Here is a 27467-nt window from a genome sequence, read left to right as displayed (position 1 = left end):
GAACTGGGAGTACAGTACTGGATTTTTCTCTAGTGTCCAGGTAAAACTCAATTACAAATGTCAGGCCTTTTAAAATACTGCTTCCCTCTTTCCATAGTTAAGGTGATGCAAATAATATGCCACATCTTTCCTTACATAGGAAATAGTAGAGACTTTAAATTTCATTTTCAAGGAGAAACTTGAATCTAACAATTTCATCATCAAACAATTGCACAATTAAACAAGTCAAGGAGAAGAGGACATTCACCAAGGTAAGGTATTAAGTGTGTCTAGATGAGCTAATGCTGACTGAATGGCTCTTCTCAGCTTGTAATTCAGCTGTTCAAGATGGATTCCTATTCTATAAAATTACATCATCACAAATACTCTATTCGGATTTAGAGTTTGTCTTAAGATACTTAGAATTTCACTTGGTTAAAGAAAAGAAAAATATATAACCAAAGCTAATCGTTTGATCTACTTTTCAAGATGAAATGTGGAAATGAAATTTGAATAAAGTCCAACTATAACAGCACTATTGGATCAGAAGCTAAGCTGTAATGATAACCAAGATGAAGGTTTGAGAAATGGTTTGAGAAAACCTATTCCCACCTAGAGAATTATAGACACCATTCAGAAAAACCTTAGCACTGGGCAGCGGGCAGGGAAAGGGTACCAAACTGAAAGCTATGAGGAATGCTAAGGACAGAGGAGAGAAAATTCTTCCTCTCAAAGAGTGTACCACCTATTTGAGAACAAAAGATACGCATGTGAAATGACAGACATCTGTGCAGAGTGGAGGTGAGGTGGGACGGATAAAAGAGGCAAGAAAGAGACAATCAGTGGCTTCTGGGTACCGGTACTCAGCCATAAAAAAAGAAATGAAGAAATCTTGGCAGCTGAGACAGCATGGATGGGACCTAGAGACTATTATGTTAAGTGAAATAAGTCAGACAAAACAAATACTGTATGATTTCACGTGTATGCGGAATCTAAAGAACAAAATGAACAAAAAAACAAACTCATAGATACAGAGGACAGCTGATGGTTCCCAGAGGGGCAGGGGATTAAAAAGTACAAACTTGCAGTGACAAAATAAGCCATAGGGTGTAATGTGCAGCATAGGGAATAGAGTCAATAATACTGTAAGAACTAGGAATGGTGGCAAACTTTCTTGCGGCGATCGCTTTGTAAGGTATATAAATGTTGAATCACCATGTTGTATACCTGAAACTAATACTGCATGTCAACTATAATTTAAAATATCTTTTAATTGGGGGAAAAACAATCCCTGAATCACTACATGTTATACCCCCTTTGGATGAGTAAACGGACCGGTTAAACGATTTACCCAAAGCTCATGTGGAAATAACATTTGAATAAATTTTAATGAAGTCAAGAGCTTAGACTCATGTCCTAATTCCTCATCTAGTATTTTGTCCACTACGCAGAGCTGCTTCCCCCTCTAACTCTGCTCCTTCACGCTTTGCTTCTTTGCATCAAGGGAAGTATGACAGGAAAGAGGCACTGAGTCAGCTAAGCAGCGCGAAAAATAGTAATTTAATATCAAAATATTTATAACTAGATGGCTGTTGTCAGTGAGCAATAGAGCAAGTCGCTCTTTTCTTACCTTCAGCAAGAACACACAAAGGATAAATCGGCATCCACAGTGTCTGATTGAGCCAGATCAGGAAGGCGTAGGATATTCCTATGACTGACAACATGCTATTAGTGTACCTGAAAGGAGACAGGGAGCTCATAAGCATCAACTGCTGCTGCTGTCTGGGAAACGAGAGAATGAAATGCTTTATTACGTAATTAAATACAGACAAAACTGGAATGAGTAGTGCAGGTTCCATACTTTATCTCCTATAATTTAAGCAGAAAAAGTTTTTTAAATGGGGGGAGGGGAACCACGTCACTCTGGCTTGTCTCATGAGGTGGATCACAGACAACCAAGTCCCCTTGATTAGTGAGCTCACTTTCACTCAGAAGCCAAGCCCATTTTATGCAACAAGCAGCTATTCAGCTGTTGTTTTTTATGACAAACTAAACTTGTAAATACTAGGGAATGGATTTTAAAAATAAAAATATGACTTAAAATTCTGTATTGACATCCCTCTGCTTATGTAGTTGTGCCATTTTATCGACACAATTGAAAAAGTGTCCTGAGGAGCTTGTTGGGGTTACAGTAGGTAGTTTAAAACCTGCTTTTGTGATGTAATAGGTGAAGTCTACATCTTTTTATTTCTCTGTTCTCTGAATAGGCCAGTGGCTCTCAAGTTTATGCAAACATCAGAATCACCCAGAGGGCTTTCTAAAGCACAGATTGCTAGGCCCACCCCCAAAGTGTCTGAGCCAGTGGGTCCCAGGTAGAGCCTGAGAATTTGTATTATGAACAGATTCTAGGTGATGCTGAGGCTACTGGTCCAGGGGCCATACTTTGAGGACTACTGGAATAGGCAGTGAATACATATGGCCAAACAAAATCCCAAACCTTGAAAACAGTGGTGGAAAGTACATCTTTCATTCCAGGACCCTCATTCCACTCCTCAAAGGCAATGACCATGCCAATTTCTTAGTCTTTCAGAAGGATTTTTCCATATGCTTATCTATGTGTATATGCTTATCTATACCAACATTACAAGTCTTCACTAAACATGGCATATTATCAAACTTTTTGATCTCTACCAATCTAAGTGAAAAACTATTACACTATCTTTTTTTAATTTATTACAAGAGTAGGTATGTTTAAAAAGCCACTTTGATGAAGTCCAATGTATCTTTTTTTCTTTTGTTGCTTGTGATTTTGGTGTCATATCTAAGAATCCATTACCAAATCCAAGATCACAAAGATTTACCCCTATGTTTTCTTCTAAGGGTTTATAGCTTTAGCTCATACATTTAGTTGTTTGGTCTATTTTGAGATAATTTGTGTATATGGTATGATGTAACGGTCCAACTTCATTCTTTTGCATGTGGATATCCAGTTGTCCCAACACCTTGTTGAAAAGACTATTGAATGGTCTTGCCACCCTTGTCAAAAATCGTATAGATGAGAGTTATCTCTGAACTATTAATTCCATCCCATGATATATCCTTATGCCAGTACCACACTCTTCATTATTATTACTTCGTAATAAGTTTTAAAATTGGGAAGTGTGAGTCTTCCAACTATGTTCTTCTTTTTCAAGATTGTTTGGCTATGCTGGGTTACTCGAGTTTCCACTTTTAGGATCAGCTTCTCAATTTCTGAACAGAAGCTAGCTGGGATTCTGATAGGGATCACATTGAATCTGTGTATCAATTGGCAGAGTGCTGCTGTCTAACAACATTAAGTCTTCAGTCCATAAACATGGGATATCTTTTCATTTATTTTGATCTTAATGTCTCTCAACACTATTTCATAGTTTTTGGTGTATAAGTTCTATACATCTTTTGTTAAATTTACTCCTACTTTTATTTTCTGATGCTATTGTAAATAGAATTATTTTCTTAATTTTACTCTAAGTCATTGCAAAGGTATAGAACATAATTGATTATTGTATATTGATTCTGTATTCTACAATATTTTTAGTGGAATCCTTATGATTTTTAAAATATATAAGAAAGATCATGTCATCTGCCAGTAAAGACAGTTTCACTCCTTCCTTTCCAATACAGATAGCTTTTACATCATTTTCCTGCCTAATTGCCATAGCTGAAACTATGGTGAATGGAAGTGGCTAGAGTAGACATGCTTTCTTACTCCTGATCGTGGGAGGAAAACATCAGTCTTTCATCATTAACCATCATGTTAGCTGTGAATTTTTTATAGATGCCTTTATCAAGTTGAGGAAGTTTGCTGGCCTTGCTTTTTAAAAAGTCATTCTAGGGTAAGTTGGAAAGATAATTGTACCCCCAATTTTATACCCAAAAGAAAGAATTTCAAAAAGGTTAGATACTCTGCAATTTTACTCCTACATTAAGAGAAATGAAAATATGTGCACACAAAAGCTTGCACATGGATATTTATAGCAGTACTCCTCATGATCAAAAAGTAGAAACAACCCAAATGGATAAAGTGTGGTATGCCAATATAAGGGAATATTATTCAGCCATAAAAAGGAATAAAGTACTGATAGATGTTACAACATGGATGAACCTTGACAACATTATGTTAAGTGAAAAAAGTCAGTCACAAAAGGCCATGTATTGTATGACTCCATCTATATGAAATGTCCAGAAGAGGCAAGTCCAGTCTAGTCCATTAGTGCCTGCCGGGAGCTGGGAGGAGGGAATGAGGACTGACTTACTGATGGGTTTGGAGTTTCCTTTGGAGTGATGAAAATGTTCTCAGATTAGATAGTGGCAATGGCTGTGCCCATCTTTGAATACATTAAAAACCAAATTTTATACTTTAAAAAAGTCAATTTTAAGGTATGTGAATTATCTTGATGCTGTTATTAAAAAAAAAAGGGGGGGGGCTAAGTGACTTGTCTAAGATCATATAGCAAGTAATAATGGAGGGGTTCATCCTGAGATTTTCCCCTTTTATGTCCAAAAGTCTTTCCACAACAGCATGATTGCACTCTCAATGCACGCGTCACTTCATTCTGTGATGGGTCCACTGAGCTTATCTGAGCCTGAACTGACTCAGAGTTGGGCATACCAGACAGTGACACATTAGAAAGCCCAGATGAGGCTGTGTCTCATGAACAGGAAGTCATGGGCTACGAAAGTCCCTGAAGTTTGTCCTGAGTCTACAAAACTGTCACTTAAAAATGAGGGAAATAATTTACTAAGTTCTATATACAAAATATTATAGTCATTTTAATTCAACAAAATATTTTATTCTAATTCACTCTAGGGCTCAACCCATAATTTAGAAATACTTCAATCAGCTAAGTTACTGACAATGTAATACAGAATTTACATAACCTCAGCTAAGTTGTTACCTACCCACATCCAGATCTTTCAAGTTGCAGGGAGGGCAGTTCTCTTTTGTGAATGCTGAAGTAGCAGTTAGGGAGCCACAGAACAAAGCAGACCGCTTTATCCCACTGCTGGGAGGGATAAGACTAGGTTCATCCCCTTGCAAAATTTGAGAATTAGAAGGACACTGAAGACGATCTAGAGCAAGCAAGGGCTCTTCACCTGAGGCCCAAAGATTCCCAGAGAGTCCACAAAAGAACTTCAGTCAGTCATTTGAACCCACTAGAATTGCCTACAAAAATGTATGTGGAGGTACATTTTTTCTCAGGGAGATGAGGGCCCTATATTGAAAATATTCTTGAATCCACAGAAACCGACTCTGTATGTTCTGACTATGATATGATAAGTGTCTCACTCTGCTTATTAGAGTAACACATACCAGAGCAATTGCAAGGAATGCCTTTCACTAACAAACAGCTGTGCAGTTTATTCCAACGTGGTGTTATGCCAAGTCTTCTGCTAGATACCTGTGCTGATTTGCTCTTGCAATACCACAGTAGGTCTCAGTATCTTTCATATGCCCATTCTGGAAGGCACTAAAAACACATTTCCATATCAAGATAAAATAATTTGAAAAGGGGCTACGTTTTCTCTCTCATTCCCAGTAACCAAACCTACCCAGCTATTCCTGGTTTTACAGCAAAAGCAATTTGCCTTTAAGAGATTGTTTTGCCTCCTTACCTAACCATATCCAGCAGGTTCCAGAAGAGAAATAAAACACACACCACGTATTTCTCTTGGACTTCTTCTTGACTGGTGATCACCACAAACAGGATGACGATTCTTTCTGTGAGCTAACAACAACAACAAAACAGCAAAGTCAAGAGTTAGGATCATCTGTTAAGCATGTAAGTTTCTAATTAAAAAAACCAGCCCGGCTGGGTGTGGCTCAGCAGTTGAGCATCGACCTGGATCCAGGAGATTGAGGTTCGATTCCCAGTCAGGGCACATGCCCGGTTTCGGGCTCAACTCCCAGCAGGGGGCGTGCAGGAGGCAGCCGGTTAGTGACTCTCTCATCATTGATGTTTCTCTCTCTCTCCCCCCCCATCTCCCTTCCTCTCTGAAATCGATAAAGATATATTAAAAAGTAAAGTAACCAATATTTTTTAAAAAAACAGAGTTCCTCTTAAAAGTAGGCTTTAACTAGAAATATGTACCCTAAACTGTTAACATGACCTCTGAAGGAGTAGGGTTATGGGTGAATTTCATTGCCTCCTTTATTTCCTGTATTCTCAAGATCATATATAATAACAGAAAGATAACATATTTTATCTGAATCAGGATATTTCCCTTCTTGTAATACACGCATACATGTTTTTATTCACTTTGGCAAGCTTTTATCGTATGTCTGCTGTGTTAGATGCTGAGATTATGAAAGCATGGTCCTTGCTCCAGAGGGCAGCCGCAGCAAGAGCATGGGGGGCAGGAACTAACAGCGTGAGCGAGGCTGTCACTGCAAGTGCTTCGTGCAGGTGCGCAGGTGAGGAAGATGCCTGCCTAGGGAAGGGTGCGGAGATCTATGAAGACGGGCAGCATTTCAGTTGGGTCTTGAAGAACAGGTAGGAGTTTTGGGGTAGACAGGATAGGAAAAGGGCCATCCTAGGCCGAGGGAGCAGCCTCAGCAAAGAGGCAGTGATGTGAAAACACAGGGTGGGCTGGGGAGTAGTGAGAGCCCTGGGGGCTAGAATGGGTGCAGAGAGGGGATAATAGATCATAAAACTGAAAACGTGTTGGGGGCTGGGTTGTAAACGGTTTTCAATGAATGACAGGCCAAGAAATATCAATTTCATCCCACAAGGAAGCCATCGTAGCTTTATTTTTTCTAGTGGGGGTGGGGGAGGAAGTAATATAAATCTAACTCTCATAATCTAGTGGCAAACGAAAATAATTCAACATATTCATTTTTTTCAAGTCAGTAAGCATTTACAAATTATTGAGAATTCACACACTTATGGCTTAGCTCTAATTACTGACCTCAAGAAATACATTCCTCTTTCCCATCTAAATATAATGTGCCTTCTTGTGTTGTAGTAATATCCCCTGTACAGTCTGCATTTTTATGTTTTTTAGTAGAACATCTTTTCTTTCAGTGGCCAAAAGAAAAGATACTGGAGACGGAGGGAGCATATCAGGGTTAAAAGAAAGGGGAGGATTGCTTTATATATTCCGATAGCTGTCTTTATTTTTAAAACAGCTCAAGGAGAAAGGACTGGGATAAACTATGACTTAGAATCATAGGCTGTTAGTCTGGAAAATCACTTGTGCAGAGAAATCCAAGATTTGCCAACAGTGGCCACATGATCAGATGTCCACACGTAGAAGCTCTGTCTGTATGTTTATGACTATAGCAGTGAGTCAAGAGGGTCTGTGCTTAGCTATGGGAAATAGATATGATTCAAACCTTAGGGAAACTATTGGAGCTATCTACATAACTGATTTTCTTTTGTTACTTTTGTTTCTTGATTTAATTTAATTCTAGTTCTATAATGAATTATTCTTAACTGCAATAATTACTGAATGATCTAAGCTTGCTGCCATGGCAGTTGGCAGCCTTCAAATACAAGATCTTAGCAGCCAACAAAATTTAGGAAATACCTAATCTTACATTTAACCAGTGCCCGCTAATTAGGAAAATCACCCACTTCTTGATAAAATCTCAAGAGATACACACACATGAATGTATACACAAAACACATATTTCTAATTATATAGTTGACTACTGAAAGAAAACACTTAGATATTAACCCAACCCCACCCTTTTACAATAAGGAATTTGGGAATCAGCCAAACTTGCCCAAACTAGTGAGAGATCTGAAAATATATAAGTACCAAGTTTCCTGGTTTCCAGAGTTATAAGCTATCCGTGATGTCAGACTACCCCTTAATTGATGAGTACCGAAAAGAAAAGATCTTCAAAAAGAGAGACACCCTGGCCGGTGTGGCTCAGTTGGTTGGGACCCTCCTGCTGTGCAATGAAAGTTTGCTAGTTCGCTGGTTCGATTCCGGGTCAGGGCTCATGCCTGGGCTGTGGGCTTGATCCTCAGCAGGGGCGTGCAGGAGGCAGCGAGTCAATGTTACACCCTCATATCATGTTTCTCTCTTCTCCCTCCCAATCTCTCTAAAAATCAATAAACTATGGGCGGGGGGAGACTGGAGCTGCACAGTGAAATCCACCCTGTTCAAAATGACCACTTGAGCGTCTGTGGCATGTTAGTGATAGAATCCCAACTGCATAGAAATCAGCAGTCAACGTGCCCCAAAAGGCACACAACCACAGACATACATGTGGGTATGTGAAGATTTCCTCCTACAATGCCAGTCTAAGTAACAAACCATCTGATGATTATCTAACTCTACCTTGACCATTCAAGGGCAATACAAAGGGACAATTTAGGTGGAGATACACTTAAGTTGATAAAAGTTAGCATTTATTGGTTACTTGACGCCAGGTTCCAACTATACACCACCTCATTTAATCTCCCTAACAACCCTAAGAAGTGCTTTTATTATTATCTGCTTCTGCATTTTATAAAGTGAAAGTGACCTGCCTGAAGATCTGGAATAAAATCTAGACAATGTGACTCTAAACCCCTTGTTCTGAAACACTAAGACATGTTCATTTTGCTATTTTATGGGCTACCCCTGCACATACTATCCGGGTTATAGCCTATTCTTTTATAAAGCCTCTCCTCAAAAACTAAACCTTAAAACAAGAACCTTGATTTTCTAAATCAACACCATAACAATTCTGAGGGACAGGCTTTAAATTTTTTACTTTCCTTTACGTATAATAATTTCACCAGTTATTTGGAGCTTTACATTTGGGAGAACTTAGCACTTTGTCATTTTAAAAATCCTGTGAGAACATGACTGACTAGTAATGAATGGTCTTGTAATGTTTAGTGCAACTCGAGCAGGTAGAATAAAAGTACAGTAAAAAATTCTATAACTTAGCTCCAATTAAGCATGGTGGTAATGTAGTCTGCTCAGAAGTATGGTACTATAAAATGAAAATATTTTGCATTTTTATGTTCTGTTTGGGAATCTTAAATTCCAGGTTAAGCAATGACTACCATTAAGTTGTCACTTTATACATGGCAGCCAGCACTTTAGTTATAAACTGTTGAAGGGGGTAAAGTGATACTTCAACTACCGGGAGAATTTCTAGAAACTTAAAGGATAAATTAGTTTTAGCCTCAAAGACTATTTTACTTTTTCAATCCTGTGAACTTCAGCTGAGAACTCCAGAAACACATCCTTGTATGTTTAAAAACCACCAGGTCCTTTCTTCTATGAGACAAAAGCATTTAAATAATTTTAATTTTTTTGTTTGTTCACTCATTATTCAATAGTTATTTATTAAGCGGACTATTCTGGGTCCTGGGGGTAGAGCTATGAGCAAGACCAAGTCCCAGCCCTCATGGTACTTATACTACTTAGTAAGACAGACAGTAGACAAAGTAGCATGACAGTTACTTGAGAGTTCAGGACAAATAGCCTAAATCCAAACTTTTCCTGTCCCAGTCATCATTTATGGGACCTTGGATAATTTATTTAACTTTTGTGGTCACTGATTGATTGTACTAGAGATAATACTAATTCTTATTAGTAGTATATAGCAAATATATAGGATAAGGTTATGAAGATTAAATGAGTTAATGCATGTGAAGAACTCAGACAAGTATTTGGTGGCACACAGAAAGCCCTAAATAAATGTAAGCTATGATTATTAAGAAAAACATAATTTAATGTAGTAATTAGCATTTTAGAGGAAAATATACTTTTTCTATATAATCAAAACTATTAGTGAGTAAAATGTTAATCTCAGTATCTTTAATTATATTGTGAATATAGCTTTATAATTATCACACCGAAGAACTCCATGAATCAAATGCAAAATACAAAGGAAATATCTAAAATCTTGCCTAATGGGTGCACTGTGTGTGTAATTCATTCCCAGGAGGCTCTGAAATTTTGAGAATCTCATAGCTCTAGGCTATCTTTAACTTTTATCTGTAACAATGCAAACCTGTTCCCAACTCAAAACTGGAGAGAAAATCTATATGATTTTATGGAAAATCAGAAGATTATTTAATCTGGCACTGCAAAGAAGTAACTGCTTCACAGCTAAAAAGAAATTAGGGTGAAACTTGGCTGTTTTCCTAAAAGGGTTTATTTTAAAACATTCTCCTTTGGGATTTCCTTTATATTTGTTCTCATAAGAATCTGTGACAGTGAAATCTTTGGAGTGGTTTTGCTTGCCCTATCGAAAATAGAAAGTAATATTGGTAAATTTAAAGATGATTCTTGCAATTTGGGCTTCCAAATGGAATTTGTGTAGGCATGATAATATTGGAGTAATCATTTCTATTGTTTTTATAGATTTTTCAAAATTGTACAAAATACATGTGCAGCAGTGTTTATTGGGACAGAAAGGGAAGCATGCAGAATTTAGCCATTTTAATTCAGTCATATATGAAGTTCTTGCATCCCGAGCATTTCTCAAAAGGTAAAAGAGAAACTGGATCACTCTGAGGGTCTCCTAAAGGCACATCATCTAATGACACAAAGGTTCACTTTCTGGATATTTTCCCCTCCTTGAGTTGAAGCATCATCGAGCTAGATCAATAAAAGCCTTTTTCTCAGGCTTCTGCTCAAGCCAAGCCAGAACAAAGCCCTTCAAAAATCAGTATTTCAGGGTTGGTAGTATTTGCTCTGAGTGCCAAGTTGTTTTTATTAAACCTGCTGAAATAAACTAATTTACCAATTCAACTGGGTTTTTTTACCAAGCTAATAAAACATGCAAGTTCATTTTGGAGGAAGGGGTTTGAGAGGCTAAATGCTTAGTTTTCACTTGTATTATCATTTTCTATAACAGATATATGCATTTTTTAGACCTTTTTACTTTCCCATTTTATAAATTTAAAATATCAAAAGTTAACTATACTTCCTTATATAATTTTAATTGGCATGCAATTATTTCCAAAAAATGGATGTCCATAAACAACTATTTATGCTATAGTTTTATGCCTAAACTGTGTTGTTTTAAATACAGAAAAATATGTATCTCTGTGTTAAATTTTTATAATCTTATTACAAGTGGGTTTTTTCCTCCTTTTTTCTTTAGCAATTGTGTGTAATTCTAGAAATTCATAATGGCTTTTCTCTGTCAAAATAAAGATGTGTGTATAAAATATTTTAAAATGCACAGAACGAAACACAAAAAGCAAACACCCCACGTACACACATCACCACCAGTTGATGAGTGTGGTTCTAACCGCTCAACCAGCTTATCGTTCCTACTGTTTTTTGAAATGACTTCTCTTGATACTTTGGAAGACCAGTTCCCCAAAAGAGAACTCAGTTGTGACTTAGGTAATGGCAAAATAGCATCGCAAATGTGCGGATATGTTTTTCAGCCCGCTTGAAACTACAGAAACCGTGCATTTTTCAAGATACCATATGCAATCAGCTATGATGACCGTGTCAGTAGCTTAGCCATATCCTTAACTACAGTTTCTTCACTCAAAAATGGGGAAACAGAAAAACCAACAAAAATTTCAAAACCTTAGAGTTTTGTTTGGTTATTTTACAGCAGGGGCCTTGGAGTCATCTCAGAGCATCTCATAATGAAGGAATTCTAATTGTCTGCAGAATGCTAATAAGGGAAGGGGGAGAAATGAAACTTTGGACGTGATGATGTGAGTTTCTGAAGCTTTCTCCAATACCATGTCCATTCTGAACACCAGAGTAAAGACAGTAAATGAGTAAAAGAAATAGAGGGCAGGTGAAATCTCAAAAAAGATAAAAAGAGGAAACCAAATAATCACAACAAAAATTAATAATAGTCTGCCCAGGGTGAGAATGGTAACTGCCTTCCCAATGTTATCCCTCCCAACAAGATAAAAAGTCATTGAGCCCCATTAATAGTAGACTCTACAACCTCACCTTTGAATAGAAAGTTTCAGTGTGCCTGGCTGGCGTGGCTCAGCGGCTGAGCATCGACCTATGGTCCATGACATCGGGGTTTGATTTCGGGTCGGGGCATATGCCTGGGCTGTGGGCTAGATCCCCAATGGGGGGATGTGCAGGAGGCAGTTGATCAATGACTCCCTCTCATCACTGATATTTCTCTCTCTCCCCCTCTCCCTTCCTCTCTCTGAAATCAATAAAGACATATTTTAAAAAAAAAAGTTTCAATGTATATTTGCCATTATTTTTTAATTACCAAACCAGGATATAGTTTGATTACAGTGATCATATTTCTATAAGCCATTACAGTTTCAAATAATAGCGATTAAAATCACACTTAAATATTCTGGAATTTCTGGAACTCCAAGAAATCAGATTTCTAACTTGTATAATAGTTTCTATTACCAGGCAAGCTTACCTAATTTTGGAAAGCATAAAAAAATGTGCACATTTTTCTATGCATATTCAAGGCATTCTATTTTCTTACTTACAAATGTAACTGTCCTGTTTCACTTGCATTCCCTATATTGGCAATAACTAAATAACACCGCTCTTAATTCTGAAAATGTTGAAATTAATATTGGCCAGTTTAGCTTACAAAAGTAAAAAGTTCAAAAAGGTATACCAAAAGAAAACATGACTTAGATTTTAGGTGAGTTTGACCATGCTCCAAGAAAAATAATTTCATGTGATAGAATACAATTTTCATTTAGCCTGGGTGGTTAATTCTGTTCTCTAAAATTAGCATCATGGGATGCTGGTATTATATATATTCTGGTTGTTAACAAATAATAAACATCAATAAATCTTGTTCCCAAATAATATGTTTCTTCTGGGACAGATATGTACTCCTTTTATTTTTATAAGGAAATATGTTTAAGGGAATTCCATCTAGGTCTTGGCTAGCTGTTAGCTAACTACTACTCTGTTATTAGTAGTTCATGCTCTAAATAGTGCCCTGATTTTTATTTTACATTTGATATTTCAACACTTAAAATGAATCTTAATGAATACTATTTCTCTACTTTTATTTCACAAGTAAAATTTAAAATCTCCCATAAACTTATACTGCTGAGTTCTTATTAGGCTCCTCAGAATTATACTCCTACTACCATCTTTTAAATTTTCATGGTATTTTAAGCAAATTTTAATACAAGGATCTATGCCACTCCTTCACTCAACAAAAATTTAGGGCATGTGTTCACATTCTAAGCACTTTGCTAGGTACTGGCAATGTAATCAGATTCTGACATTTTATTTTTATAATGCAAATTTGTCAAATTTAGTTGTTTATCCATTTTTCTCTTTTATTTTGTGAATAGTTAAAATTATACTCATGGAAAGGCCTTTTTCCAAAGATTTTAAATGCACATTCATATAGTTACCTAACCCTTATCCTTCCTTTTTTTTTTTATGGAAGATACCACTTTTTAATTGTTTTGCCTTAATTCAGCAATGATATCTGCTATTGAATCTCTACCAGTGAATTTCCCATCTTCCTTCAACCTACCTTTATTTATTTTTTTGTTGTTCAGAATAGTACAGATGTCTCTTTTCCTCCCCAATGACCCCTTCCACCCCGCCCCTCCCCCTGCCCAGTCCCTGTCCCCACCGTTGTCCATGTCCTTGGGTTGTGCATATATGCGTACAAGTTCTTTGGTTACTCTCTCCCCCTCCACCCACTTGCCCCCTCCTTCCCTCTGAGATTCATCAGTCTGATCCATCTTTCCATGTCACTGAATCTATTCTGTTCATCAATTTATTAAGTTCTTTAGATTCCACATATAAGTGAGATCATGTGATGTTTGTCTTTCTCTGCCTGCAGCACAATTCACAATAGCTAAGATCTGGAAACAGCCCAAGTGCCCATCAGGAGATGAGTGGATAAAAAAGCTGTGGGACATTCACACCATGGAATACTATGCAGCTGTAAAGAAGAAGGATCTCTTACCTTTTGGGACAGTATGGATCGACCTGGAATATATTATGCTAAGCGAAATATGCCAGGCAGAGAAAGTCAACCTGCCTTTAAAATGAACATGATCATCTAGGGCTAGAGACATGGCAGAGAGAACAAATAATAGCTAAAATAATAGCACTATTTACCAGTATTGTAATCTTAACTCAATGCTGGGAACTTATCCCACCCATTTTCTCAGTTACTCCATGAGATACATGTTGTTTTCACATCACATGAGAAAATAAGATTCGGAACAAACTATATGACGTATTTACATACAACTACTAAGAGGTAGAACTGTGATTTGAATCCAAGTCCAATTGATCCCCAAGTTTATTATTAGACACTATACTAGATAATCATGAATGATCTCTCTTCTCCATTTGTGTTCAGTAAAAGTGGCAGAGTGAACAAGAAAAGGCTAGGAAATATTCTATTCTCTGAACAGAAGTGAAAGGAATTTTTTTAAAAATTAAACTTATTGGGGTAACATTGGTTAATAACATATAATTTTCAGGTATACAAGATTCTAATTCGACATCTGGGGCTAATACCCAAAATATACAAAGAACTCACACAACTCAACAACAACAAACCAATCTGATTAAAAACTGGGCTGGCCGGGCGTGGCTCAGCAGTTGAGCTTCCACCTAGGATCCAGGTGATCAGGGTTCGATTCCCGGTCAGGGCACATGCCCGGGTTGCAGGCTCGATCCCCAGTCGGGGGCGTGCAGGAGGCAGCCAATCAATGACTCATCATTGATGTTTCTATCTCTCTCTCTCCCTCTCCTTTCCTCTCTCTGAAATCAATAAAGATATATTTTTAAAAAAAAATTGGGAAGAGAACCTGAATAGACACTTTTCCAAAGAATACAGATGGCCAACAGATATATGAAAAGAGGTTAACATCACTAGTTATAAGGGAAATGCAAATCAAACCACAATGAGATATCATCTTACACCCATTAGAATGGCTATTATAAAAAAAAACACAAAAAAACACACAACAAGAAATAAAAAGTGTTGGCAAGAATGTGGAAAAAAGGGAACCCTCATACACTGCTGGTGGGGATGTAAATTGGTGCAGCCTCTATGGAAAATAGTACAGAGGTTTCTCAAAAAATTAAGAATAGATTTTTTTTTTTTATCATCTATTTCTTGCCAGGTATTGTGTGTGGTGTCCTTTCCCCAAAACAGCCCAATGATTGTAGGTGATATGATCCCACAGTGGTAGGTCGAGGAGCCAGGCATCAAACCCAAGTCTGAATGGCTCCAACCACATACCTCTCCTCAGTCCACCCCGCCCAGGGCCCTGGCAGTCAGAGGGAAGTGCACCGAAATCCCACCGCCACCACCGGGCGAGGAGCGCTGCAGTGATGCGCAGGGCAACAGCCTCATCGCCCCAAATGTTTCCAGCTGGCGCTTCTAACGGGGCAGCGTCTCAGGATGAGGTAATTTTTTCACGGAATTCTTACCAGTGACCTGGGTTTCAAATTTGCAAGGATTGGCTTTTTAACTTCCATAAAGTCAAGAGGGACTATAAATAGGACAAGTACAAAATAGATTAAAAAGTAATAATAATGTGATTAAAACCTACCTGCAGAAACCTAGGAAGAAGACGGCTTGATTCAATGCCGACATATATATGCAGCAGTTCCAAGAGGGAGACGGATTGGCAAAGTTGCATCACCAGTCCAATAGCATAGAAAGTGTCAACCATTGAATCTGTGTCCAGTGAATTAAAAATACAGATATAGTAAAAACTAGAGCACAGCCCACATCTCTGCAGCACTTTTAAATAAAATTGAGATTATTTACCCTTGTTTTCATTGTACGTGCGAGAAATTTCCTAAGTAGACTACTACATTATTAAGATTATGCAACTGAAGAAAGTGCCTCATGTTATAGTACATTTAAACCACTCCTCTTCCAAAAGGAAGTAAAACTTGAAAAAGAAGGCTCCATGGCCAAAGCTACAGCATCTGTTCCCCATTTATAAAATTATAAAGCAATTCCCGCATCAAATTAACCAGCTAGAATCCAGGCTACATCAAATGTAAACAGGTTGGAGGTGAGCTCGTTAAAGCTGCCGTACTCACAGCTTTTCCACTGACAAGAAAATGAGAGATGAGAAAAATATGACCTCAGAGCAGCTTTATAGAAATGACCTTAATGATGCCATTTATCAAAAATAACATGGATGTGTATCCAGTATGTGTGTCCTACACTTAGTGTTCTCTGGATTTCTGTTAGATTTTTTTAATCAAATTTGTTTTGGTGACATTGGGTGAAAACAACATTAGTTTCAGGTGTACATCTTTATAGTGTGACATCGCATACTGTTGTGTGCCCACCACCTCAAGTCTAATCTTCCGCACCATATATTTGGTCCCCTGTACCCTCTTCCTCTTTCCCCAGGCCCCCTGATTTTTGTTCATTTTAAACCCCAGAGCTTGGGCCTCTGGTGGGGGGCCTTTGGAGTCTGCATTGCAGAGGGCCCAAGTGAAAACCAAATTTAGAGAGAGCTGAAATGGGAGGGAAGCAAATGTTCCTCTAAATAGGGCACATCTGTTGGTTTAAATTTTAAAATGAAATCCTGCCATAGGAAGAGACTTCTAAGGAAGATTCTGCTCTTTTTATGGCCTAGTGACCATAAATTATCATCGAACACTAAGGGTTTCTCTTCTCGGCAGCAATATGAGGTGTATACTGTTCATGCGCTCCGCAGCTCACAGGTGAGCTGAGGCCTGGACGGCGGTGCCCCATCCACGGCCTGCACTTGCTGTGACAGAGCCTTGTCATCACAGGGAGCAGGCGCCGCTAGTTCCCGTGATTAGATTACTAAAACTGCTTACTTAATTTATACATTGATTCAGGAATTATACTGAACCTCCACTTAGTCATTTTCAGCCTGCCTTCCATACGAATAGGTTATGTTTCTTTAATAAGTAGCTTTTATCATTATAATGGTAGGATAAAAATTAAGAAATAAATAGGCTGCTGACTGAAGCAATTTTTCCCACTGGAAAGGCCAGGCAGCTTAAGAAAGAGTTCATTGCTTGTGACTTGTGCTGTGAATGACCTGTGATATGCCCACAAAGCCACAGCCAACTTCCAGGGCCTAGAAGCGATGTTTTTCTAAAAATAAAGGAGTTTTTGCCATTGCCTGTGCCTTCCTCTGTTTGAAGACTCCCAGCACTCAGCTGAAATTCAAGCCTGAGGTTGTACCTTTGGAGGTTAACAAAGACAATAATTTTTCTGTAGATTTGCAATAAGAAGAAAGTGACATAAAACAGTTTATGGTACCTCAAAAGTTCAATAATTTCCTGATGATACAGAAGTTGGAATTGATGAGCACAGCACGACTTTTCCCAGATATATTCTACATGTCTGTTTTTTAGCTGAAACCAGCAGTTGCTTAAGTTGTCGAGTCACCCAACAGCTGTAAAGTGTGATGACACTTACCCATGTGGGGATGGAGCATGAATGTTATTTTGACAGTCTTTAAGTGATTCATTTTTCTGAAGTTTCAGATGCTATTTAAAATCTTTACTTTTTAGGAAACTGGAAGAAGCTTATGGCTTGAACCATTAATGCCAACTCCCATATAAATGATGAGTCATCTACAAGTGTGTCTTAAGGAAACCTTTAGTCCTTAAGGGCACCAAATAAAGTTTCTCTTTCATTTATTAGTAGTCTCCAGTTACCTTAAACCTGGGGAATAAAGACTACGGGAAGAATTTGGTTAATTCCTGATTTATCTGCACAAAATGTTATACATACTAGAATTCACAAATTTTCTCAAAACACACCAAATCCGCTAAGGTTTGGTCCAGAACCTAGAAGGAAGAGAGAGGAAGCATCACGCCGATGCCAGGTCTGCCTTTCAGGGCAAACTGCCCACTCGGCGGGGGGAAGCCAAATCCTTTTTCCTCATTTTACCTCCCACCTTCTCCAAAAAGCTTTTGTTTTTTTCGTACTAAGCAAGAAGTAAGGTTTCTGAAAACTGCAGTCACTAAATTTAGAGGAGTTAAGGATATTAAGTAAAGTTCATAGACATTAAAAGTTAATATAAGTAAGATTAGGTAAAAACAAGAATTAAAAGGTAAAAATCAAAAAGTGTATTAGAGTTTTACCTTTTCCAAATGAAAAGAATCTGGCTGTCATATTTGTAAATATCCATGAGTGGCCACAGAACTGGATTAAGTAGTAGATGAAAAGGTAGACATTCTTCCTATACCTATAAATACAGAAAAAATACCATTAAACACTTTCTTTATAATCATCCGTTCAGCATAACACACATGTGATTGAATTAAGCTACTGGCCAACCTGAGCAAACAAGAGCAGCTTATTCCCTACCGGTCTTTTATTTAGCCACCTTCTGCTAACTCACATTAGATTTTGAAAGGACTATAGCACACACGATCCACTAATGAGTATCCTGAGTTGCTTCAAGCCAAATATGGTTCTATTTCAAAATCCACTTCAACTCTCATGAAGTTCTAACCTTGCTGCTCAGCCCTTGGTGAGCATTGCAAAGACTATCTTGAATATTTGGGGGGGTGGGAGGGAGGAGTGTGGAGAAGGCCTTGATGCGGTCAGTATGTGTTGTAAGCGCAGCTCCTGAGAGAGGACTGGTTTGCAGTTCAAGGGGGGAGCAGTAATGGGTGGTTAATTCCGTAATTGGACGTGCCTGAGTTTGGGATGCATTCTGTGATTAGGGTCAGCATCTCCCCACTGCCTCCTGTTTTGCTAGAGCAGCTGCTTCCTTCGTTAGACACACACAGGAGGCAGTTTGGTGGCTCAGCCAGAAAAGGGAAGTCGAGCTGGGTTGCCTGCGTCCAGACAAGCCCTCTTTCAAGTGTTCCCCGCGAGTTCGAAAGGGTAGGAGGAGTGGCCCTGCCCTGTCGGCAAGGCTCTCTTCTGGTGGGGGATGTGAAGCCTCTGCAAAGCCAGGCAAGTAGGCTAGAAAGCAGATACAGTGTAGCTTTGGGATTTTACCCGGGCACCCTGCAGAGGACACAAGCTGCTGAAGGGGCAGGAGGGGGACACTCCCTTAAGCCGGCATCAGAGTCACTCGGCATCGGTGACACACCCAGCCCGCGGGCCCCCCGCTGGGCGCGTTTCTCTGGAACTGGGCCCCGAATATGCCCAGGCAGCAGGCAGGTCTAATAGTCACCCCGCAACACCCCGTCTGGGGGAGCCCGGAGAAGGGCACCGAGCCGGGGCAGAGGGGAGGGGCTGGCCACGAGCCCACTAAATGAGGGGGTGGTCGCGCCGCCTGTCCTTCCCACGCCGTCATCGGTAAAAAGGGGGGAATAACCGAGCCTCCTTTGCACGGCTGTCGAGCGCGCTGAACGAGCTAGTATCTGCCGCGAGCCCGCGGACGGGCGGGCGCCGGGTTTCGCCGCCCCGCGCTCGCTGTGCGCGTCCAGCGCCCTCCCCCGCGGCCCCTCCTCCCGCAGCCGGCCCCTCGGGCCTCGCCCGGCGCCCTACCTGGGCTGCAGCCAGGCGGGCAGCGCCATGGGCCCGCGGGCCGCAGCCGGGCCGTCCAGCGCCGTCCGGGAAGGAGCGCCCGCCGGCGCGCTGGGGAGGGGCGGCCGGCCGGCCGCGCGGAAGGGCGGGGCCTCCACACATTCAGCAATTCACCAAAAAAAAAAAAGCCTAAGGTTGTGCAATGGTCAGGAGCTGCGCACCAGCTTCCTCAAGTTCCTGCAGCGCGCACAAGCCGCCGCACCACCGGCGACCCACCTGCTGCGCGGCCAGGCCGCGCCCGCCGCCCACGCGCCCGTGCGCCAGCGCTCCCGCGGGTCCCGCGTCCCCCTGAGGGCGGCCTGATCGCCGCCGCCGCTCGTGGGAGCCAGTGGGCCCTCCCGCCTGGCCTTCAAAAGCGGCAATCGCGCGGTCCCAAAGCCTCCCAGGCTGCGTGAGCCTCAGGCGCGCCCCTTAGTACCCTCACCTGCGAGCGGTCCCGCGAGCACGTTGGTGGCCACACCTCCCTCGATACCTTCTCTTCAGCTAATGGGCCCGACTCCTCCAGGATCCCGCATCCTTGCCATCGCATTGCCCCTGGGTCCTCACTGACGCTCGCGAATCTTCATACGCATCCGCGTGTGTCCGTGGGGTCGTCCCGCCTCACCCTCGCCTGGGCGCTCGGCCCGTGGCGCCACTGCCTCCCTCGCTCTCGGGTCGCCCACCACCTACCTTGCTGGTAAGATCCAGGCCATCTCCCAGGTTCCATGCCCTCTGAGGGAAACATCCCCAAACAACAAACAAACAGGAAAATAGCCAAGAAAGGACTTGCAAGAAAGCGGGGCAATGCCACCCGATTTGGGGAGTTGGAAGGTACTACCCCCATTTTACCTAAAGGGAAGCTGAGGCTTTGAAAAAATGTTAAGTCACTTGTCACAGGTCACATGACTGATAAGTGGCAATATTAGAACCTCAAGGTCCGAGTTTTGTTGTTACCCCTCCCCCCAATTAGGCCATAGGCCCCTTCCTCATAGTCACTCTGACCTCTCCCCTCATAGCCCACCCCTCACCTGCACACTTGCCTGAACCACCAGCCACCCCTGCCCTCTGCCCTCTGCCCTCTGCCCTCTGCCCTCTGCCCTCTGCCCTCTGCCCTCTGCCGTCTGCCCTCTGCCCTCTGACAGAGGCTCCCCCTCCCTGCATTTGCCAGCTCCTTCTCCAAGTCACTCTGCCAGTTAATGCCCACTCACCGCCTGTTCCTTCACCACCATCCTCCCCTTTTCACTGGCTCCCACCAGTTTAGCAAAATACTCAAATGTCTCCTACCCGAGAATTACACATTTCATTCTTTCTGCTTCTCTCTGGATGTCATTTTCTCTCTCCTTTTTCTTCTAACTCCCTGACTGCCCTCTCTCATAATCAGATGCTTCTTTCATTTCTTACCATCTTTCTGTTTCCTAACACCTTGCAGCTTGACTTGCCTCCCCAACACTCCCTGAAACTGCTCTCCCAGGGACCTACCTTAATGTCTTCCCTGAGCCTCCATCCATCCTTTACTCAGCGTCTACATGCCCCCACTCAGGCCTCGCTTTCTGGGAGCATTTGATCTAAATGGGAAACTGATATGCAGGCAAACACGGGTGGCTGACCTGTCTTCAATGTCATCTGTGCTCAGGCCAAGCAATAAGAAAAAAGTCCTGGATGGCCTGGAGTGGGGGGAAGGGAGAGGGTGGAAAGTCTCTTCAGAGGAAGTGACCCTTTATCACCAAACACAGACCCTGCAGCTCCATCCTCAGTCCCCTCCCTTTACCCCTGTAACTCTGCATGTTCTACTTCTCTTGCCTCTTTCCTTCTCTCTCCCTCCTTCCCCATGGGTCTCCCTCTCCTTCTCTATTTCCTCAAAGGTCTGCCCTGGGCTCTCTTTTTCATTTCCCACCGTGTTACCCCTCAGCACAAACACCTACCGCCCATGACTTTATGTCCATGCAGACATTGACTGAGTGTATCTCCAGCTCCTACTTTTTCAATGAACACCAGCTCTGCCTTTCAACAGCTTCTGGGTATTTCTGCATGAAAATCCTATTCCAGCTTCCAATTTAACCTATTTAAAATAAGCATGCTGTCTTTCTATAAGACGGAATCATTGTCTTATTTCCCACAGGGAGACCACCATTTTCCTATTCATTTGGTTTTAAAATTCGGGAGTCATCAGAAAGTTGTCCCATCCAATCAAATTCTATTGCTCCCATCCTTTCGAGATCCCCTACTGATCACTAGTGTTCCATTTTCATTCCTTACTACCCAGAATACCAAAAAAAGGTCCTTTTTACTTGCTAGACAAAGAACAAACTACAAACAAGCAAAAACCCTTTCAAATCAAGCAATTAGGGAATTCTATCTTGTTTTACAAGAAATAAATATAGGCTCAGCCAGTGTGGCTCAGTGGTTGAGCACCGACCTAGGATCGAGGAGATCATGGTTGATTCCTGGTCAGGGCACATGCTCGGGTTGTGGGTTCAGTCCCCAGCAGGGGGCTTACAGGAGGCAGCTGATCAATGAATCTCTCATCACTGATGTTTCTAGCTCTCTCTTCCTCTCCCTGAAATCAATAAATAAAATATATATTTTTAAAGAAATTAGTACAGAGGAGAGTTATGAGAAAGCATTTTGGATGGGAAGTGAAACTCCCTTTCCTTTGACAGGGCCCCCGGGCAGGTAATGCCAGCATTACCAAGACAGCCTCCACCAGCCTCCCTGCCTCCAGTCTCTCCTCCTACCCAGGTGACCGCACATTCTCCTGATCCAGCCGTCCTCCTGGTCAAGGTCCTCTGCTGCTTCCCTGTTGCCTGCTACAGCAATGTCTCATCTCGTCTTCAGGCCCGCCACAGGCTGACACCTCGCACCAAACTATCCCACCAATGATAGCAACTTGCCTTTCCAAGACCACCACAGGCCTTCTCTGGCCACGCCTCTGTGAAACTTTTCTACTTTGAATTTCTCTTCTACCTCCTTCCCTTCTCACAGACCAGTATTTTCTGGTCAAAGTTCTACTCATTTTTAAAAGCCCTTTCCAGGCCTTCTTCTGGAACTTATACTGAGCTAATGGAGATCTATGATGGCATTTGCCGTAGGGTGTTTTATTGAGGTTCCTGCTTACTCAACTAGATTACATGTTCCCAGAGGGTTCTACCTTTTACTAACAGTAAGCATTTGACAAACTTTATCTCCTCTAACCAAAGTTCCTTTGGTCAAAACTATGCAATTGTTAGGAAGATCAGATAAGAAAATGTATAGGTGAAAATGTATAGAAGCACCTAGCACAGTGCTTGGCATGATGGGTGTCCATAATTGTATTGAGTGACTGGATGAAACCCATATGAGTTTTCCTCTTCCAAAACTTTAACCAAAATCAAACAAAACTTATGGTGATGGTTACATTACTATAATATGTACAGTAAATATTCACTTCTCTACTTGTACGGAAGCCAGAGGCGAAGGCAATTCAAATTACTCAAAACTAATCAAGTCTCATCTTTAAAAGAATGTTAACATTATTTGAACATGTGAGTTTTATTTTCCTTGAGCAAATATTTAAATTTGTTTCTATCCCTATGAATGCCAGTTGGGAGACGAAAGCCTTCAAATGTTTTGTGGCAGTAACAGAATGGCTCAGCTTTTTCAAAACCACATACAGAAGTGATAAAGTATACAATTTCACAATGACCTTCAGAGAGATTCAACCCAATGGCTGAATACCATAACTTAGGACACATAGCCATCCATCTATCCAGTGTCCTGTTTTTATATTTTTAATACCAATACTTCATGTGATATTCACCGAGAGCAGATATTTTGGGAAAGTGCCCCATTGCCCCCTTTTTCTTCCACTAGCCACAAATGGCTCTATAAGGAATTGGCTATACTCTGATAAGTTTCAGTTCTAGATTTCTTTTTTCATTTCAACTATCTGGAATTTCCAAGGATCACAGCCTTCCCCTCTTCCCATTCCCAATCCCATAGTACAGATTGGAAATGTCACAGACTGCTAGATCCATACGGGACCCTAGTCAGTAGGTGGTTCAACCTCCTTATTTCACAGGCACCAAAAAGCTAGTTAAAACAGTATTGAGATCTTTTCCCGTAGGACAGTGCCAAGTTTTATCCACATTTGCCCTGTTATCTTATTTCACTCAGGAATTAGTCATAAATAGTCACTTGCTGTAATTTTTGCCTAGACATACTCTCGGCCTCTATTGTCACTCTTTTCCAGCTGATCCAAAGCATTGCTTCTACTTCCCTGCTTGAACTTTACCTTCTCTTCCTTTAAATGGGTCCCCATTTACTACTACATTCTGCAGAAGGTCAGGCCCTGGACTTGGACCCGTCTTGTTGCATCATCAATCCCCAATCTAACCTCTAACCTTCTCCAAGTCAGTTGTGTCCAAGTTGTTTCATTCAACTAAGCAGGAACCATTTTTAAATCTTTTTTCTATGCCATGGACACTGTCCTCCTGCAGTCCACATGATTATATTTTTTATTATTAGCTAAATGTGCTTTATAGTGCTTTCTATAAGTCATCTCACATAATTCTCAGAGCAACCCTGTGTGGTAGGAATTGTTCTTACATAATTCTATAGATGAGAAAAAAAAGTCAGAGCAGTTAAAATATCTTGGCCAAGATCCACATAGCTAGTAAATGTAGGAACTGAAATTAGAACTTCACTCTGACACCAAATCTTGAATTCTTAATCACAATGTTATATTAACTTGTTTCATATGATCAGTATTTGTTTGCAAATGCTGGTTTTCTTTCTATCACATGTAATAGAGTCAAATTAACACTCTCTATAAAATCTATAATGATACAAATTCTAGAAGAAAACACAGGAGAAAATCTTTTAGGCAGAGATTTCTTAGATAAAACCCTATATATTTCACAGATACTTCCCAGACATCTAAGCAAGTATTTCTTACATACTTCTGCCCTTCAAAAGACACTTTTGAGAAGATGAAAAGACAAGCTGTAGAGTAAGAGAAAATATTTACGAAGCATGTAATTAATAAAGGACTTGTATGCAAATATATAAAGAACTCTCAAAACTCAATAATAAAACAGACAACCTAATAAAAAACAAATAATTTAAATACACACTTTATCAAAAAATATACATGGATGGTAAGAACTTGAAAGGATACTCAACACCATTAGTCACTGGGGAAATACTAATTAAAACCACAGTGAGATATCACTATGCACATATGAGAATTGCTAAAATTAAAGACACACCATATCAAGTGTTCACTAAATGTGGTACAACTGAACTCTCTCACACAGCTTAACTTGTGACACCAAACCTTGGAAATAACCCAAATGACCATCACCAGATGACTGGATTAACAAATTCTGACATACTCGTACAAGAGAATACTACTCAGCAATGAAAAGGAATGAACTACTGATACAAGCAATAACATGCTGAAACAAAATAATTATGTTGAGTGTAAGAGCCAGATAAAAAAGAGTACATACTATATGATTCCATGTATATAAAGTCCTTGAGAATGCAAACTATTTATAGTGACAGAAAGCAGAGAAGTGGTTGCCTGAGATTGGATAGGGGAGGGGAGTGACGGAGGGAAGGATTGCCAAAAGGCATGAGTGGTGAATGTATTGTTCGTTGCCTTAATGGCAGTGACAGTTTCACAGGTGTGTACCTATCTTAAAACTTACCTGATTTAAATGTGTGCAATTTATTCTCTGTCAGTTACATTTTGATAACACTACTAAAATTTAGCACACTAATATTTATTTTTTAAATGTAGTTTTATTGTTTGCTTTGAAACAACTGATTTATTCTTATTTATGAACCCACACCCCATGGGCCATCAAGGGAAAACAATACAAAATAAAATTTGCCAATAAAAGAAACTCAATAGTCTTCTTTCAGTTTCTTTGAATTGCTGCTCTTTTCCCCAAGGCACCTTGGTGTGTGGGGACATTCTCACAACCCTTAGGTGGTGAAGAGTGGGTCTCGTCTGTACATGCAGGTCTTTGGGTTGTCATTTAGAACATTATTTCAGACTATTCATGTAGGTGTGCCCTCTCTTTCCCACATCATGTTGGCCATGGCACTATGCTGAAGGTGATGCTCCTCTAAGAGCCCACAGGTTTGCCAGCATCCACCTGAGAAAGTAGGACACTAAACCCATGGCTGCTGATTTCTCCATGTTGCTCAGGGTGTTTCTACTACCAACTTTGCAGCAGAGCTGGGACTAGACGAGGCTAGCAGTCACCTAGAGTGCAAAGCTTGAGGTGTTCCCTTTCAGGCTGCCAATGCTGAAAGAAAGTGAGGGACAGAAACAGTGACTTTCACTACAGATCTTTTCCTTCTATAGCTTCCTTTTTAAAGAATATATCTTTCCTCCCATCCTAGAAACCTCCCAGCTAATTTTTTTAGGCAGGTGTCTTCCCTTAATGTCATATACTAAGTTTTCTGTCCCTGCGGCTTATTCTAAAATTTAATCCACAGTTCTCCAAGTTTTGCTATCATAAAAGGAGTCTGTGAAACTTAGAAATTTCTTTTACTCCTGAAACAAAGCCTGCCTCACTAGAAAGTGAAGAGGCCACTTTGATAGGTAAAAGTTGAGAGTGAATTGAGCCCTTCCATCCCTTTATAGTCTTACTTCAACAGCCCACATCTTCTGAGGCAAAAGGATGCCTCTGGTAGGCCAGGAAGAAGGTCACATACCAAGAAATACAAAGAGAAAAACACATTAGTATATTTCAAAACTGTTATCCCTGTTACACGTAGTTAAGGTTTTATTTAAATTCACATACGGTTTTTATTTATATATAGTCATGTTCCATACCATTGCCTATGATTACTAAAAACTACTCTTCTTAGATTAATTCACTTTATAAACTATTTAGGGGAATCACCCACAGGAAACCAAATCCATATGGTAATTTTTGAGATAAGGTTTAATTTTATAAGAGTGGAAACATTATTGGGGTTGCAAATAATTTCAAAAAGATAATTTTTATATTGATCTCATTAGATAAAATTATTGCCTTATATTCAAGCCACTTTTAAAGCCAGGGTTGCTTTATTGTTCTAAGGTAAGAGATTTTTTAAAAAATTAGGCTTCCAAAACCAGGTAAAGATACTATAAAGGAAGAAAATTATAGGTCAATATCCCTGATGAACATAGATGCAAAAATTCTCAACAAAATATTAGCAAACCAAATTCAGGAATACATTAAAAATATCATACATCATGATCAAGTGTGATTTATTCCTGGGATGCAAGGTTGGTACAATATCTGAAAATCAATAAATGTGCTACACCACATAAACAAAGTGAAGGAGAAAAACCACATGATCATATCAATAGATGCAGAAAAAACATTTGATAAAATCCAGCAAAGTGGATATAGAGGAATATACTTCAACATAATAAAGGATATATATTACAAACCTACATCCAACACTATACTCAATGAGGAAAAACTAAAAGCATTTTTCTAAGATCAGAACAAGACAAACAGAGATGTCCACTTTCACCACTCTTATTAAACATAGTGCTGGAACTCCTAGCAATAGCATTCAGACAGGAAGAAATAAAAGGCATCAAATTGGAAAGGAAGAAGTAAAACTGTCATTATTTGCAGATGACATAATACTGTATATATAGAGAACCCTTAAGATTCCACCAAAAAAACTACTAGAACTGATAAGAGAATTCAGTAAAGTAGCAGGATACAAAATAAATATCCAGAAATCAGTTGCATTTTTATACATCAATAATGAACTATCAGAAAGAGAAACTAACAACCCCATTTACAATTGCATCAAAAAAAACCCCAACCTATGAATAAATTTAACCAAGGTTGTAAAAGACCTATACTCAGAAAAATACAACATATTAGAAAAAGAAATTGAAGAATATGCAAATAAATGGAAACATATACCATGTTCATGAATAGGGAGAATTAACATCATTAAAATGTCCATACTACCCAAAGCAATCTATAGATTCAATGCAATTTCTGTCAAGATACCAATGGCATATTTCACAAAACTAGAAAAAATATTACAAATATTT

General features: G+C 40.0%; 1 protein-coding gene across 1 annotated transcript in view; it reads right to left on the bottom strand.

The window, feature by feature from the left end:
- Positions 1 to 19470, bottom strand: part of HACD4 (3-hydroxyacyl-CoA dehydratase 4) — a 28569-nt gene extending 9099 nt beyond the window's left edge. The window contains exons 1-5 of the mRNA XM_087822636.1: positions 19385 to 19470; positions 18022 to 18125; positions 15483 to 15610; positions 5635 to 5747; positions 1610 to 1716 (exon numbers count right to left, since the gene is read on the bottom strand). Coding sequence (XP_087678762.1) covers positions 1610 to 1716; positions 5635 to 5747; positions 15483 to 15610; positions 18022 to 18125; positions 19385 to 19413 — 481 coding nt within the window. The 5' untranslated portion in view covers positions 19414 to 19470. The remainder of the gene's footprint in view (positions 1 to 1609; positions 1717 to 5634; positions 5748 to 15482; positions 15611 to 18021; positions 18126 to 19384) is intronic.
- Positions 19471 to 27467: the final 7997 nt, after the last annotated feature.

The sequence above is a fragment of the Miniopterus natalensis genome, chromosome 12 (genome assembly GCF_054644295.1).
Source record: "Miniopterus natalensis isolate mMinNat1 chromosome 12, mMinNat1.hap1, whole genome shotgun sequence".
In the NCBI taxonomy this organism is placed as follows: domain Eukaryota; kingdom Metazoa; phylum Chordata; class Mammalia; order Chiroptera; family Miniopteridae; genus Miniopterus; species Miniopterus natalensis.
Note: the sequence above shows the minus strand (reverse complement) of the source record. Positions and strands in the feature narration are given on the sequence as shown.